At 38.1% G+C, this 16521-nt stretch overlaps 3 protein-coding genes across 3 annotated transcripts; 1 reads left to right on the top strand and 2 right to left on the bottom strand.

Annotated features, from left to right (window-relative positions):
* The first annotated feature begins 1971 nt into the window (after positions 1-1971).
* On the top strand, positions 1972-2457 carry LOC139193064 (secreted RxLR effector protein 161-like). The gene has a single exon (XM_070816021.1). The coding sequence runs from the start codon at positions 1972-1974 to the stop codon at positions 2455-2457; it is 486 nt and encodes a 161-aa protein (XP_070672122.1).
* A 3535-nt stretch (positions 2458-5992) lies between these two features.
* On the bottom strand, positions 5993-6826 carry LOC103417285 (uncharacterized). The gene has a single exon (XM_008355474.1). It carries the CDS (start codon positions 6824-6826, stop codon positions 5993-5995), a length of 834 nt encoding a protein of 277 aa, XP_008353696.1.
* A 1659-nt stretch (positions 6827-8485) lies between these two features.
* LOC103417275 (late embryogenesis abundant protein 1-like) lies at positions 8486-9763 on the bottom strand. Its single transcript, XM_008355467.3, has 3 exons — positions 9606-9763; positions 9228-9362; positions 8486-8900 (listed from the first exon to the last, which is right to left on the bottom strand). The coding sequence occupies exons 1-3, from the start codon at positions 9657-9659 to the stop codon at positions 8820-8822; spliced, it is 270 nt and encodes an 89-aa protein (XP_008353689.1). The 5' UTR covers positions 9660-9763; the 3' UTR covers positions 8486-8819.
* Positions 9764-16521: the final 6758 nt, after the last annotated feature.

Raw genomic sequence — 16521 nt, 5'->3', positions numbered from 1 at the left:
GGGGGGGGGGCTTTCGCCGAAGAACCTCCGATGCCAAAGTTAGAATTTTGAGAGAAAAGTGTTTGGAGAATTTTGAGTATTTAGCAAGAGTGTAGACCCAGGTTTTTAGAGAAAACGGGGTAGTATATATAGGGCATGGCAGGCCTCCTTGGGGGAGAAGGTGGCCGGCCCTTTGTGGTGTTTTTGAGTGTATTTTGTAGTTAAATGGTAATTTAATTAGCCATTAATAGATTAATTAGGTAATAAATCTATTAATTAGGTAATTAACATAATTTAAAAGGAATGTTTTAGGGGTTACCTTGTGGAGAAGATGGATGAAATAGGTTTTGAATAAATACCTATTTTGGGCATTTTTGACTTGATTGTGGAATGATTGTCTACTGCTCGCGCGTGGGAATTCCAAAGCTTCTCAAGGGCAATTTTGTCCTTTTTGCCAAAAAAACCACGTGTCGTCTCTTGATTATTTTTGGCTCCACACATGGAATACGAAGGCAACTTCTGCTACATACACACCACAGCAAAACGGCATGGCAGAAAGAAAGAATCAGACGATTATGAACATGGTGCGAAGCATGTTGGTAAAAAAAATTATTTTGAAAACTTTTTGGCCAGAAGTAGTTAATCAGAGTGTTCATGTACTCAACCGAAGCCTTACCCATGTTGTAAAAAACATAACCCCACAAGAAGCTTGGAGTGAAGCCAGGCCATCAGTTGATCACTTCAAAATCTTCAGGTGTATAGCGTATGCACATGTTCCAGATGAAAAGAGAACAAAGCTTGACGATAAAAGTGTGAAGTGTGTCTTCATTGGGGTTAGTGAGGAATCCAAGGCGTGCAAGTTATATAATCCCATTACCAAGAAAATAATCATCAGTCGAGATGTTCTGTTTGATGAAGAAAGCACATGGGATTGGAGCAGCACCGAACAACAACAAATTTCAATTGATCCTGAGGAAGATGACGGGGAAATTGAACAACCACTGCAACCTCCTCTCGAAAGTCAAGGGCCTGAATCACAATTGTAGCTTCCAGATCAGTCCTTTGGTGAAGTTTCACCAAGTTCCTCAGCAAGTGTTTCAATTCCAAATGAAGATCAGACATCTAGCTCAGAACCATGCTGGAAAAGACCATCATGGATGATAGTTATGTAAGTGGAGATGAATTATCTGATGAGGATACTACTGCTCATTTCGCTTTATTTGTAGGCTCTGGTCCTATATTGTTTGCAGAAACAGTGAAAGAAGAAAAGCAGAGATTCAAGCTATAGAGAAGAATGAGACCTGGGAGCTAATCGATCTTCCCGAAGGGAAAAAAACCATTGGTGTGAAGTGGGTTTATAAGACGAAGTTGAATGAAAAGGGAGACATTGACAAGTTCAAAGCAAGGCTGGTTGTGAAAGGCTATAATCAAGAACATAGAGTTGATTATCAAGAGGTTTTTGCTCCTGTTGCAAGATAGGATACAATTCAATTGGTGGTTTCATTAGCAACATAAAACTCATGGCCCGTCTTCCAACTTGATGTGAAATCAGCCTTCCTTAATGGTGAACTACTTGAGCAAGCCTACATTGAGCAGCCTTCTGGTTATGTGATAAAAGGTAATGAACATAAGGTTTACAAATTGAAAAAGGCGTTATATAGACTGAAACAGGCACCTCGAGCCTGGTACATTTGTATAGAAGCACACTTTGAAAAGGCAGGTTTCAACAAATGTCCTTATGAGCACACTCTATTCATCAAGTATGGAGAAGGAGGTAAAATCCTGATAGTTTGCTTATATGTTGATGATCTCATTTTCATGGGCAATGATGAGGCTATGTTTGTTGATTTTAAGAATTCTATGATAGCTGAATTTGACATGACTGATCTGGGAAAGATGAAATATTTTCTTGGTATAGAAGTAATACAAACAGCCATTGGTTTTTTTATTAGGCAAAAGAAATATGCTTAGGAGGTTTTGGAGAGGTTTCACATGGAGAATTGTAATCCAGTTGGGACTCCAATTAAACCGAGATTGAAGCTCACAAGTGATCTTGATGGAGATAGGGTTGGTAGTATTTATTTCAAACAAATTGTTGGAAGTTTAATGTACTTGACAGCCACTTGGCCCGATATTATGTATGCAGTGTGTCTGATTAGCAGGTATATGGAAAGACCAACGGAGCTGCATCTCAGAGCTACTAAAAGAGTGTTTCGTTACTTGAAGGGAACAACGGATTTTAGTATTTTCTACAAGAAAAAGGGAAGATCTGTTTTGACTGGTTTCACTGACAGCGATTATGCTGGTGATTTAGATGATAGGCGGAGTACATCCGGCCATGTGTTTATGATGGGTTCAGGTACCATATCATGGGCATCAAAGAAGCAACAGGTTGTTACTTTGTCCACAACTGAAGCAGAGTTCATAGTTGCAGCAACTTCTGCATGTCAAGCAATTTGGTTGAGAATGATTCTTTAAGAGTTACATTTTTATCAACATGGGCGTACTGTGATTCATTGTGATAATAGTTCAACTATCAAACTTTCTAGGAATCCAGTTTTACATGGAAGAAGCAAACATATAGATGTGAGGTATCATTTCCTTCATGGTCTTACAACTGAAAAAACCATTGATTTGGTTTATTGTCGAAATGAAGACCAAGTTGCAGATACCCTGACCAAACCTCTAAAGCTGGAAGCATTTGAGAAGCTGTGTGGATTACTCGGAGTTTGTTCAAGTTCCTTTTTAAACTGATTGCGTAGATGGCATTCAGTTTAAGGGAGGTGTTAAGATATTTAGTTGTTTGTTTTCAATAAATTCCTATTTGTTAGGAAGTTTGTTGCTTTTACCTATTCCTTAGGAGAATCCCATATTATTAGGAGTTGTTAGTTGTGAGATTAGATGTTGCTTTATGTTCTAGCTTTCAATTATTAGCATTTGTATTCAATTTGACTTCAAGTCAATGAATCAGTATTGCATTCCTTTTACTCATTCTGCAGCAAACACAGTTTTTAGTTTTATAACACTCCCATGGATTTTTCTTCGGTGACTTTGTTGCCTTCGGTGGATTTGTTGCTAGTGGGTCATCTCTCACTAGCTTCCTTTGGTTTGTGGTTGTGGTTCCGATTTGTATGATGACTTTTGAAGGATGTTGGAGTCACCTCTTTTTTTGTAACTATGGTGTGGTGTTGGTAATAAAATTACCTTTCTTCCAAAAAAAAAATGTGAAATACACGAAGACTTTTATTTTAAATCAATTTTTTTTTCCTTATATGCCGCCGTGGTTATTAATTAGCATGTTTTCATTTTCATTTTTTAGCTTTGATAGCATGTTGCTCACAAACGCCATATTAAGTTTATTAAATGCTATTAAAAGTACAATATGGCAATTTAATAGTATTTTCATGAAAAAAAAGGGCTATAAAATAATACTATTGATTGCTTTCCTAATTTCTAGGGTTCAAATTTTTTATTTTTTTATTTTTTATATTTGTTTAATACTTTTCCGAGAAGTAGTTATTTACTAGAAAAATTAGCTATCACTTAGTACTATAGTTTAGTGGTTGTAAACACAAAAATCTTGTAACAAATGACAAGAAAACACGCGTACAAAGTAATAATTGTATTAATATAGGGTTTGGGTTACAATCTTTTTATAATTTGATCCTCTAATTCGATCTCTAAAATGTAAGGTGTGTAGTGTTGTTGATCCAAGGGTCGCAATGACTTGATCTTAGATGAACAAATGCCACAAGATTTTGGGACTTGGCAATGGAGGAACCAGCACGTGTAGGGGTGCTTGGTGGTTCTTCACGGGTTTGACAAAGAATGCGGAGGGTTTTCTTGAGTGTTTTGAGTGTTTGGGGGATTTGAGTGTTTGAGAGCTTCAAAGTTTCAAAGCTTTAGCGTCTGGGCGTAAATGATTTTCTGGACTCTTTTTTTGTCTTGGAGCTTTGTATTTATAGACTCTCCAAGCCTTGCCTATGAATGGATTTGGCTTTGATTGTGGGCTTGATTAATTGACGAAAGAACCATGATTCAATTATGGGCCGGTTTGTGATTTGTCTCCATCAATTAATATTTGATTTAATTACATTAAAATCAAATAATTCCTCTCCGCCAAGTGTTGATATGTGTCCTCGACGACTCATCCACCCTCCTATGCCATGTAAGCCCCTGCATGCCAAAATTTAATATGTTGGTGAACATCTATTTTCACCGAAATTTGCATGTCCACAGTGGCATTCCTCTTCGTTTGTAAGTGAGTGAGATCTTGGGTTCGATTCTCGCCAAATTTGAATTTGAACAACATTATTGCTAACTTATTGTGAGGCTAAACCTACCTACTTCTCCCTCTTAGTGTAGATAATATCGTTTGTTTTAAAAAAAAATAGAAAAAATAGCTAATTCAAAACTCAAAGAGATAAAGATTTAACTTCTCAATTAGACTAACTTGTAGTTTCATAGCAGTCCTCATCGTCATTAATCTGCACCAGTGCTTTGGAATCCATTTCAAGCATCACACTAGAGAATCCCAGATCTCTAGCAAATTGTAGTCCCATCACTGCTGCCATGGATTCAGTACCACGCACACTAAGGTTAACTTACCGAAACAAAAAATTAAGTCTCGACCGGCAATATGTAGTGTTCATGTGCATCCACTGCATTTGGATCATGATTACAAACTGATGGGAGCAATAGAAAAACCAATAAATTTGGATCACGATCATCTCATCTGTTGTAATTCTGCAAAAAATAGAAACAGAAAAACCAAAAATCTTGTTAACTGGAAAGTTCTTGACCAGCATCCATTCAGGGAAAAAAATTGAATCATTCAAGCGAGCAAAGAAATTAAGTTTCCTAGTTTGCTAGTAAATTCCTTCCAATATGTGTGTAGTAAATTGAATTTGCTTCCCATTCTGAGTTAACCATCATGTGCATACCTCATTACTGCCAGCTGCAAAGGTATGCTGTGGACTGATTCGAACTCAAAAACACCGCTTTCTTACCAATCGATTCCACCTCTATCCATCATGATCTACCATCTATAGCACATTCCAGCTTATAAATATGGACGCAATCTTTTCGCTGAAATAATTCTTGTAAAGCTGCACAATTAGGAACACATCGTCCCATATATTAAAAGGAAGTGATTGCACACTCTGAAAGATGTACTGTCTTACAATCTGCAGCATCAACTTCCTGTCTTTCAACATTATCCTGAACAAAACAATTCCAACAAATCGAATAAATTTAAAACTAAATTGGTTGAGGTAATCCACCGTCAGGATCCCAAGAAAGCTGATGATTTGAAACTCAAACCTTTCATCTCACTAATTACTGCAGGTCAAAATCACTCACTTCTCCAAGACTTCCACAAAGTTTAGCTCAGTTAATTTTTAAGTAGAAAACTTGATGAGTTATTTGGTTCCCGAATACTAAAAAAAATGAAAACTGAAAAGTAGACAATTCAAATAATTGAACTCTAGTACTGCAGAAAACACCGATGAATGTACCTCACCCCAGGCAGAGGTAATTCCTCCCTAGCCTAGCATGCAATGCTGAAGCGTATTTGGGTCAATCCAAAAAACAGGTGGTGCAGGGCCCTTTGGAAGATCACAAATTTTTCAACTTGTTTGCTTTTCAAATTAAACACACCTAAATGACTATTGTAGTAGGAAGGCATATGTGTGAAGTAAACTGAATTTTCATCCCACTCTAAGCCATCGTGTGCAGAGCTCATTACTATGGACTGTTTCAAACCCAAAAATAAAGCACTCTTGCCAATCGAATCCACCTCTATCCATCTCGATTTACCATCTATCAAATATTCCAGCTTATAAATATGGAACGCAATTGTTTCACTGAAAAAATCCTTGTAGAACCGCACAACTCGGAATACATCTTCTCCTGTTTTGATTATGTAATCCCTCTAATTATTAGCAATTTTCGCTCTTTGATCAGGCCGGATTATCATCTTTCTATTGAGAAAGGACTTGGAGAAATCCCAGACTTAGACATAATAGTTTTGGCGTAAAGCATAAAACTGATTGTCATAGCTGGTAACGTCAATGTACATTCTGTGCTTGGCAAGTTTTCTCCACCTACGATCTGTTGTGGTACAAAACGCAAGATAATTACTATTACTATATACGTTCAACCACCTATCTGTGAAGTCGTACATCACCAAAACTCCAATATTTTTATTGCTGCTACTGCAAGTTGGTCTCGAACACAGAACAACTTTGCTGATCTGTCTCGCCAAATCTTTGGCTGAGCCAACATTGTAACTTTCCGTGCCTTGAATTTGATTATTAGCATGAGTAGATGTCTTGAATTTGATTGTACAAAGCTCTCTCTTGGCACTCTGCGTCTTGTATTGAATGCTAATTATATCTGGAAACGTTTTGAAACGTGGGAGGGGGAGTTGAATCCCAGAGACGGGATTTAAGAGCAGCAGCTGTAGCTGGTTCTTATTCCAAAAGAAAAACAGCCATCCTTGAGAGGATCCAAGACAGATGCTATTACCATGGCGTAACTCATAGGGTGTGTTCTTCAAGCTGTAAACCTTGCCTTCAACACTTGAAAAACGAAACCCATCATCGTCGGTATATTGAGGAAGAAGGATCCATGGTGGTTCCGATAAGCAAGGGAACGACGATGACAATGACGACTGCGATACAAATTTGACGGCCTTATTCCATGAAGGACAAACTGCTTTGAATCGCAATACGTTTGCAAAAGACAACTTTGGTAAGATCAATGCACAAGGGTCGATTGGAAGTTCAGACCAGCTTGATGTACTACGTTTTATTTGGTTTGAGTGGAGGTTTTCTGGGTCCTCCATTGGCATATGATCTTGAAGAGAGGTTGGAAAAGGTAACCCTAGCTAGAAAGGAAAATAAAAGGAACTGAGAATAATCTTAACCCTAACAAAGTGGTGAGCGTAACTACCAATCTAAGAAAGTGCCGACTTGGTCATATTTAATTTTTCCAAAGAGTTACTTAGTCATATTTAATTTAATTACATGTATCGGAGAAGAAATTTGGACCAAACTGGTAACTTCTTGATAATTTTTATATAAAATTATTCTTATCTCCGTGTCCCCCAAAAAACCTTTTTTTTTTTTTATGTTGCAATTGATAGCAAGAAAACAGGATCTGATTGTCAACTGGTTTTGAAGTTCTTTAAAAATAGCTAAAAGTGTTTTTGATAAAAAATAATAATAATTAAATAATAACTAAAAATAAAGTTTTTGGAACCAATTCTCAGTAAAAATACAAGTAAATCTTGGAAAAACATTTAAAGTTTTTATCGCACCAATGAGGGTTTAGGATTTTAAGCGTTTTTGGAATTCAAAAACATTCCTGATTTCAACCATTTTCCCTAAAAAGTGCTTTCCTGTAATTGGATGAGCGTCCAACATTCCAACAGCCACGCAAGTGTGGCAAATGATTAAAAAAAAAAGTAGCTTGTAGTAAAACTAAAAATAGTTAACAAACAAGTTAAATGAAAACGAAATGTTAGATAATTTTGTTTAAAATTCTAAAGAACTTAAAATTGAATTTGATTGTACAAAACACAGTATTGGCGTTCTGTGTGTTTTACTTACAGGGTATGTAAATGCTAATAGTATTTGGAAAAGCTTCAACATGTGGGCGAGAGAGTTGAATTCCAAAGAAAGGATTTAAGAGCAACGCATGCAATTTTTCTTTTCTTCAATACTCCAGGCTACTTGGTAGTATGGAAAGTGAGCTGTCATTATTGAATTGAGAAAATACTTTTTTTTTTCTTTCTTAATACCAATATAATGGATAAAAAGCTAGAAGACAACCCCCAGCTTCTAAAGCTGTTTTTTTGTCCTCAAGAAAAGCAATCACTAGAGGATCCAAGGGAGATAACATTACCATGGTGTAACTGCTCATCTTCAAGTTTCAAATCTTGCATTCAAGATTACAAAAATGAAACAAATCATCATTGGTATCGTGAGATAGAAGGATCCACTATCGACAGGCTCTTGTATGCAAGTGAATGATGATGACTGAGATATATATATATTATATTTGACAACCTTATCCCACGCATGAAGGACAAAGTTTCTTTGGAGCGCAATAAATGTTAGAGAGGCAAGTTTGTCGAGATTAATGCAAAACGGTCAATTTGGAGTTCAGACCAGCTCGATTTGCTACCTAATATATATTTTGCTGGACTGGATTTCGGTTTGGTCCTCTGTAGATTTTAACTTGGGGATCACAAGAAATTAACCCTAGCCTAGATGGAAAGAACAATAAAAGCAACTGGTTAATGAAGTAAGAGGAGTTTTAGGTATCAGCGTTGAGCAACTAATTAGGAAGAAGTTTAGATGAATTGAAAGGGAGATAGTAGTAGTTTACTTGGACAAGAATTTTGAACGATTTGGGTATCAGCGTCGAGCACTGAATACTGAAATTAACTCCCTGGTGATGTTATAGGATTACTAACAGAAGATATATGATCGAGTTAACATAGGTAATTGGCATATTGCATTGCAGTACTTGTTAAGCTTTTATTACATTGATTGCTGTAATGTGGAAGAAAAATGGAAAACAAACTAAAGAATATATCTGTAGAGTTTATTCCAACTGATGACATGAGCTTCCTTTCAAAGACTTCTCAGTCTGACTCTGACAGACAAATTAACTTGAGTTTCCCTAATGATAAGGAATTAAGAGCAAGAAATGCTCCTAATTAACAAAACCCTATATCCATCGAAGTACGTATGTAGATGCTAATTAGTTGATACCGCACATCTTCACAAATCGTAATAGGAAGATGTGCCTGCTGCTGGTATATATCTTCTTCATTTCTTTTCATTCATTCCAAGTGTGTTCTTCACGCTGTCCATAGCACCGTGTGCCATGTTCATCACTTGCTCTCCAGTCTGTGGCAATTGAGAATAGCTCTATCAGAAAGTTTACAAGATTTATTGATGACCATCCACTTGTTTGTATTATAGTCAGCGTGTGTTTGAAAATTATTCGAAAATGTTTGAGGGATCAAAATTTTAGACCAAATTAGCTGATTCCTAGGCAATTTACGTGTTTATTGACAACTGAATACAGAAATTGATGTAATAAAGTGGATTTGACCCGTCACATAATTTGTGATCATCTAAACTTAATTAGTTTAGTCCCTTAAGCGTCACTCAAATTCTCATGCATGTCAAAAGAGTGAAGGAGTTAACAATTAATCCAGAAATATTTATAACCTGCTGAAGAAAACCAGCACTTTGGTCCTTTCCATGCTGAGAAGACTCCTTGGCTGATTGAGCTGCATCAGCTGTTGCGTTCCTAGCTTCATGTGCTGTTTCTTGTGTGGACTGCATCCACTCTTCTGCCTTAGCCTGCACCAACAACAACATAAAATATATGGCATTGCATCACATATACAGCACAGGTACGATGATCATCTAATAAATTACGTTCTGCAGCTTAAAAGTGTTCTTGCACCCACGCACTTGTCTTATTTCCCCACTCACTTTATATCCATTTGTCATGAACATTCTCAATAGTCGACGGGTGAGAGAATATGACAGGTGGGTGGAAATAATAACACCCTGCTTGAATTGAAAACATCAATCTCATACCTGGCCCTGGCCTTGGGATTGGCCTGCATTGAATGGTTGCTGCATGCTGGACATTTTCTCTAAAAATTTATGGGATTAATGAGAATACTTGTGGTTTTCTTAATGATGTAAACGTTTTCTTGATTGATGTAAAACTGGGATTGGAAAACGTCTATATATATACACTAAGTTATGGTTCCAATTAGCAGTGGGACATGGATTTGGTAGCGAGTCTATCTGCAGCGTGTATTTCTGCTGTTGAAATGGGGCATTGACTGAAAATTAGTAGGGCAAGTTCCTATTTTTGGCATGGTCCTTCTAATGGAAAGGACTATGCACCACTAGTCACTCGCTTGGGGACCAGAAAAACTTGAGTAGGAACTTTTATATGGCATGATATGATATGATGAGTGACATATATTGTCTATAGTTAAAACAAAACATGTGTTACAATCTTACAAAATTTGAATCAGACATAATTTCTTTAATACGTGGTTATCTTATGTTTATTGAACAGTGTTTACCACTCGCTCTACCACGTGACATAGAAACTTATAACTCAAATTTCAAAGAACTTTTAGAGAAAATATTTTTGGATCCAAAAGCAATTGAAGTGCTTCTGATAATTAAGAAGCACCAGATGTCCTTCTTGTAAGAACCACTTCGAGTGTTTTTCTAAGATTCACTTACTAAGGATTGGATTCAAAAACATTTTCACTAAAAGCATTTTCAACCATTTTAAAAGCACTTCCAAATCTCTTTGTAGGTGTGGAGAGAATATGTGAGAGGTGTATCTTCATTTGTCATTGATTCCTTTGAGAGTTAGAGAGACGTCGCTTGATAAGTACCCAGGTTAAAGTATTTATAGAGATGTTGAGAGTCCTTTTATGGAAAGCAATCTTCATTAAATCCAGAAACTATCTAGAAGATATTCAATTTTCTTAGGATTAGGACTACTTGCATAATCCCCAAGATATCATAATTTGACTTGAATTAAGATTTCCTTACTTGGGAGACAAGTACTTTAATAAGGCGTTAAGCCTAGCCTGGCAAAAGTTTGGCAGGCTCCATGGCTTCAGGCATTCCAATCCTTCTTGCCAAGTGTCATGTGCTAATCATGGTCCCACAATGGTGATGGTCATGGTCCCACAATGGAAGAGAGTCGGGAAATGATGGTGAGGTGATGTCGTGTGGTGGCTGGCTACTATGATGTCGACACAGTCGAATACGAATCAACTCAATTACTCTCTGTCTCAAGAAGTCGAGTGGAGGTGGGAGGGAGAATGAGAAATGGAGAAAGAAAGTGGGGAGGGGGGGTCTGGGTAGTGGGGGGGGACTAAACTGAAGTTACTGAACGAGTAAAAACTAAAAACTGTAGATCCTATCCAACGGTCGGGATTTCTGGATTACTGATAATTAGATCATGCCATTAATTGTATGTTAGAAATGGGTCGGTCTGCCCCGTAAATACCCTCAGCTCTCCCCTGGTTTTGTATCTACCAAATATAGCCCCGACTTGAACAGACAATACCCACCCCAACCCGCATGTCAATCTTTGTTGACCCACCCCTAGTTCTCTCCCTCAATAGAATTTTTTGAATGATATGTTTATTCTTCTCAGGAAAAGGTATAATATACAATCTTAATCCTAACCAAATAGGGAAGAATAATTACATGAGATTACAAACAGATTTCTCCCAGATTACACGGGATCCATCCTAAACTAGGAAATCCTAAATTATAGGAAACTATATAAGTCAACACTCCCCCTCAAGTTGGTGCATATGTGTTACACATGCCTAACTTGTCTAGAAACTTAGAGAACTTTTCACTAGAAACTACTTTGGTGAGGATGTCAGCTATTTTATCTTTCGTTCTGATTAGAGGCACTTCAATTATTTTACCTTTAGCTTTTCTTTTGTTGATGAACAAAATCAGTGAGGACTTTGGTACAACAGAAAGTGTTAAGTTTGTGACCTTCGTTAGATTGCTCTGGTCACTAATGTGGATAAGTATGTAAATGGATAGGGACAGGGAAGCAAACACAAGATGTACGTGGTTCACCTAGATTGGCTACGTCTACGGAGTAGAGGAGTTCTCATTAATTGTGAAGGGTTTACACAAGTACATAGGTTCAAGCTCTCCTTTAGTGAGTACTAGTGAATGATTTAGTATAAATGACATTAGGCAATATTGTGGGAGAATGATCTCCTTTTATAGAAGAGAGTTTCTAGCTTTGTTCTGACATTGACAGATGTCGTATTGTGATTGGCTTCTGATGTTAACACATGTTGCGCTATGATTGGCTTCTGATGTCAATACATGTCGCACTGTGATTGACCTTCTGGTTGGAAGGAAACTCTTCTGGGTCCTTGACGGTATAAGGTTGACCGGTGCTTAGTAGTTTCGGGATTGGTCAAGTATGGTACAAACAGTGCTCCCCTAAGTTCCCGAGTAAGGGAAGCTCTTCGGTTAGGGACTTGCAAGATCCAAGCCACTGAGTAATCACGAAACTTCTAAGTACCGAAGTGTGGTATCATTTTCACTTATCTTATCTGTCTCATAGGTAGATGTGGCATCTTCTCTGGAAGTACTTTTCCTCTATCCAGGGGTGGTATCTTTAAATGGTGGAGATGCACAAGGTAATGTATCAATTTCACTTGAAGCTTACTTGTAGTTTTAGGCTTGGTCAAGCACGATACAAACCATGTAGTAAGAGTCCCCTAAATCGTCGAGCTAGGAGATCTGCCGAAAGAGGTGACATACAAGGTAAGCAATCAGAGCTCCTAACAATCAGTCCCAGATCAGAAGTTTGATTTCGAGTTCCGACTGATTGTTCTCATTCTCCCTATCTTGTAGGCAGCATGAAGGATAAAGAGAAGAGATGATATGAAATACTTTTGCTTTTGAAGAAGTAACTTTCCACAGACTTATTCTTGAACTGGGCTGGAGGGTTTTCTGGTTTTCTCCAAAGTATAAGGCCAACTCAAGAATTTGAGGGTCAAAACAAGTCCATCAAATCAAAAGTGTGTTCGACCTTGATGATATGGGATACTTTTGTTGTTGACAAAGTAATAGATGAATCGGCACGTGTTCTGTTGCGCTTGTCTCCACTTGCTTCCTTGTATCCTTCTCACTTGCCCTATCTGTTCCTTAGGCAGATGTGGTATCTTTTCTGGAAGCATAAGATGTTGAAGATGAGTACTCGAGAGCAATGCCAGGTAAGTAATCAGGCAAGGAGTTCCAGGTAGTCAGTTCCTGACTGGAAGCTTGATTCCAAGTGTTGACGGATTGCTCTATTTCTCCTTGTCTTGCAGGTAAGAACAAGGACAAAGGAAAAGACGGGGAAAAAGCATAATATGGGATACTCTTGCTTTTAACCCTGATAATATGAGATACTCTTGCTCTGGTGTTGTTTGTTTGCAGAGGTATTATCAGAGGGAAAAGAAGCTGAGTATTTCGAAAGACTCTGCTGAGAGTGCCCTCTCGGATGTGAAGAAAAGTTGAGCATTTTTAATTTATTTGCAGGTCTGCCTAGCTGTGGAGGATGAAGGTCGACATATATAGGAATTGTCCCAACAGCGAGTGGTAACGTTGTTCCTTTACCCTTTTTGGTCATAGCAATGTAGTGGAAGCTGCAAGATTCACATGTTTTAACTTTGTCAGAGCACTTTGAAAAAGTGGTCTGTGGTATCTGGAAAGCTGATGTTGCGTGTGAAGATTTGGCTCTCGAAGTTCAGAAAGCGGTGCCTCTTCGATTTTGGAACAAGCAATCATGTCGATGATCTAGCTCTCGAGATTCGGAGAACGGTGCCTCTTTGATTTTTAAGAAAGCAATCATGTTGGGAGTCTGGCTCTTGAGATTCGGAGAATGACGCCTCTTCGATTTTTTAGAAAGTAATCATGTTAGGAGTCTGCCTCTCGAGATTCGGAGGGCGGTGCCTCTTCGATTTTTAAGCAAGCAATATTGGTGGGAGCGTTTTCTGGAATGTGAGTAAAGGTTGGGCATTTTTTCCAGTCTGCGTTGCCACGGAGCACAGAGGTTGACACACATTGGGACTTTCCAGTTATCAAGTAATGGTGCTGTTCCTTTACCCTTGGGGGGAATAGTGGGTAATAGTAGGGTAGCTGGACCTTCAAAATTTATGTGTCTAAACTTTGTCAGAGATCTTTGGCAAAGTTATCTGTGGTACCTGAGGCGTTGATGTTGCGTGTAGAGATTGTCGACATATTTTACTCAGGAAAATCCATTTCTCGAAATCCGGAGAATGGTGCCTCTTCGATTTTTAAACCAACGGCCAGTTGCCCTTTCTTTTATAGGGGCACCAATTGTGTGCAAGAAGTACATTCAGAGAGTTATTGCTTGTAAGAATTTTCCCCTTATTTTTGTACTTCAGAGATTTATTGAACCTCATTTCTCCTTCATCATTTCTGAAAATGTCTGGCCCATCCGACCGTCGTTTTGACTTGAACTTTGGTGAAGAGGCAGCTATGTCTCCTCAAGACAACATATGGTGCCCATCCTTCTTATCCCCTACTGGTCTTCTTACCGTTGGGGACTCTGTGATGAAGAATATGACTGCTGCGGTGGTGGCCAGGAACCTTCTCACTCCCAAAGATAACATACTACTTTCCAAACGGTCTGATGAGTTGGCTGTTAAGGATTCTTTGGCTTTCAATGTTCAATGTGCAGGTTCTGTGTCTAATATGACCCAACGCCTATTTGCTCGAACCCTCCAAGTTGAATCATTGGTAGCTGAAGTGATAAGTCTCAAATAGAAGATTAGAGGGCTCAAGCATGAGAATAAACAATTGCACAGGCTCGCACATGACTATGCTACAAATATGAAGATGAAGCTTGACCAGCTGCAGGATTCTGATGGTCAGATTTTACTTGATCATCAGAGGTTTGTCGGTTTGTTCCAAAGGCATTTATTTCCTTCGTCTTCTGGGATTGTACCGTGTAATGAAGCTCTAAATGATCAACCTCCGGTGCCTCATCCTTCTAGGGTTCTGCCCAGTATTGAGGCTCTGAATGATCACCCTCTGATGCCTACTCTTTCTGGGGCTCTGCCGGCTGCTGAGACTTCTCCTGAGCAACCTTTGTGAAGGCTCCCTCTTGTTTGTTTATTTTGATTCATGTATATGTACATATTTGTAACTTATCGGAGATATCAATAAATAAACTTTGCTTCATTTCAACGTATTGTGTTAAATACACCAAAGCCTTCTTCACTAAGTTCTTTGAATTTTTTCTTTTGTTGAAGCTTGTATGTTGAAGCTTTGTAAGTGAAGCATGTATGTTAAGGTAGTGCTCCCTTAATTTCCCAAGTGAGGAAAACTTCTCGGTTGGAGACTTGAAAAATCCAAGTCACTGAGTGGTCATGAGACTTCCGAGTATCAAGGTGCAGTAGCATAGGGTATGAGTCCCCCAAGTCTCCGGTCAGGAGAGTTGACAAATAAGGCATTTCCTTTCTAAATGGTAGCCCAAAACTCCTCCTTCATATATATTTGTTATGAAAGTTGTTAGGCCCAAAGAAAAGGAGGCCTAGGCAATTTTTTTTTTTTTTCAATTTTTCGAATTTTCGAATTTTCGAATTTCTGAAGAAAAAAAAAATATATATATATATATTAAGCTTTGTAGGTGAAGCTTTGGTGTTGAAGCTTTATAGGTGAAGCTTTGAGCTTGAAGCTTTGTAGGGTACCATGAATTGATTTTGCTTCACACTATCTTGATCAAGAGTGTGTGAAGCTTTTGTAGGTGAAGCTTTTGTAGGTGAAGGTTTTGTGTTGAAGCTTTGTAGGTGAAGCTTTTGTCGGTGAAGCTTTTGTGGGCTTTTGTAGTGAAGCTTTTGTGGGTGAAGCTTTTGTGGGCTTTTGTAGTGAAGCTTTTGTGGGTGAAGCTTTTGTGGGTAAAGCTTTGGTATTGAAGCTTTGTAGGTGAAGCTTTTGTAGGTGAAGCTTTTATGGGTAAAGCTTTGGTGTTGAAGCTTTTGTAGGTGAAGCTTTTGTAGGTGAAGGTTTGGTGTTGAAGCTTTGGTGTTGAAGCTTTTGTAGGTGAAGCTTGTAGGTGAAGCTTTGTAGGTGAAGCTTTTGTGTTGAAGCTTTTGTAGGTGAAGCTTTGACGTTGAAGCTTATAGGTGAAGCTTTGGAATTGAAGCTTTTGTTGGGTACCATGGATTGATTTTGCTTCACACTATTTTGATCAAGAGTGTGTGAAGCTTTTGAGAATTGTAGTTGCCTTCCATTTGTTGAAGTTGTTGAATTTCCCAATTTCCTTTTTTTTTTCTTTTTTTTTTTTTTTTTTGGAAAACTAGAAATTTGTTGAATTTCCCAATTATTATTATTATTATTATTTGGGAAAATTAGAAATTTGAAAATGTGGGAGAGACAACATATACAAATTTTGCTTCCACACTGTTGAGCAAGAGATTGTGATGCAAGCCAAACCTTGTAGTAGTCAAAGGTTTGGATGAACCATATAAATTGAATTTACTTCGAACAGTCTTGATCAAGAGTGCGTGAAGCTTTCTACGAGTTGTAGTTGCCCTTCATTGATGAAGCTTTTGTTGGCACCATAAATTGGTTTTGCTTCACACTGTCTTGATCAAGAGTGTATGAAGCTTTTGAGAATTGTGGTTGCCCTCCATTGATGAAGCTCTTATTGGCACCATAAATTGGTTTTGCTTCACACTGTCTTGATCAAGAGTGTGTGAAGCTTTTAAGAATTGTGGTTGAACTCCTTTGATTAAGCTCTTGTTGGCACCATAAATTGGTTTTGCTTCACACTGTCTTGATCACGAGTGTGTGAAGCTTTTGAGAATTGTGGTTAAACTCCTTTGATGAAGCTCTTATTGGCACCATAAATTGGTTTTGCTTCACACTGCCTTGATCAAGAGTTTGTGAAGCTTTTGAGAATTGTGGTTGAACTCCTTTG

The sequence above is a fragment of the Malus domestica genome, chromosome 16, assembly GCF_042453785.1.
Source record: "Malus domestica chromosome 16, GDT2T_hap1".
Classification (NCBI taxonomy): domain Eukaryota; kingdom Viridiplantae; phylum Streptophyta; class Magnoliopsida; order Rosales; family Rosaceae; genus Malus; species Malus domestica.
Note: the sequence above shows the minus strand (reverse complement) of the source record. Positions and strands in the feature narration are given on the sequence as shown.

Coding starts and splice junctions, on each gene's coding strand:
- LOC139193064 (XM_070816021.1), top strand. CDS start 1,972: ATGGAGAATTGTAATCCAGTTGGGACTCCAATTAAACCGAGATTGAAG.
- LOC103417275 (XM_008355467.3), bottom strand. CDS start 9,659: ATGTCCAGCATGCAGCAACCATTCAATGCAGGCCAATCCCAAGGCCAG. Junction 9,363..9,605: donor AATCCCAAGGCCAGGGCCAG/GTATGAGATTGA, acceptor TTGTTGGTGCAG/GCTAAGGCAGAAGAGTGGAT. Junction 8,901..9,227: donor GTGCTGGTTTTCTTCAGCAG/GTTATAAATATT, acceptor CAATTGCCACAG/ACTGGAGAGCAAGTGATGAA.
- LOC103417285 (XM_008355474.1), bottom strand. CDS start 6,826: ATGGAGGACCCAGAAAACCTCCACTCAAACCAAATAAAACGTAGTACA.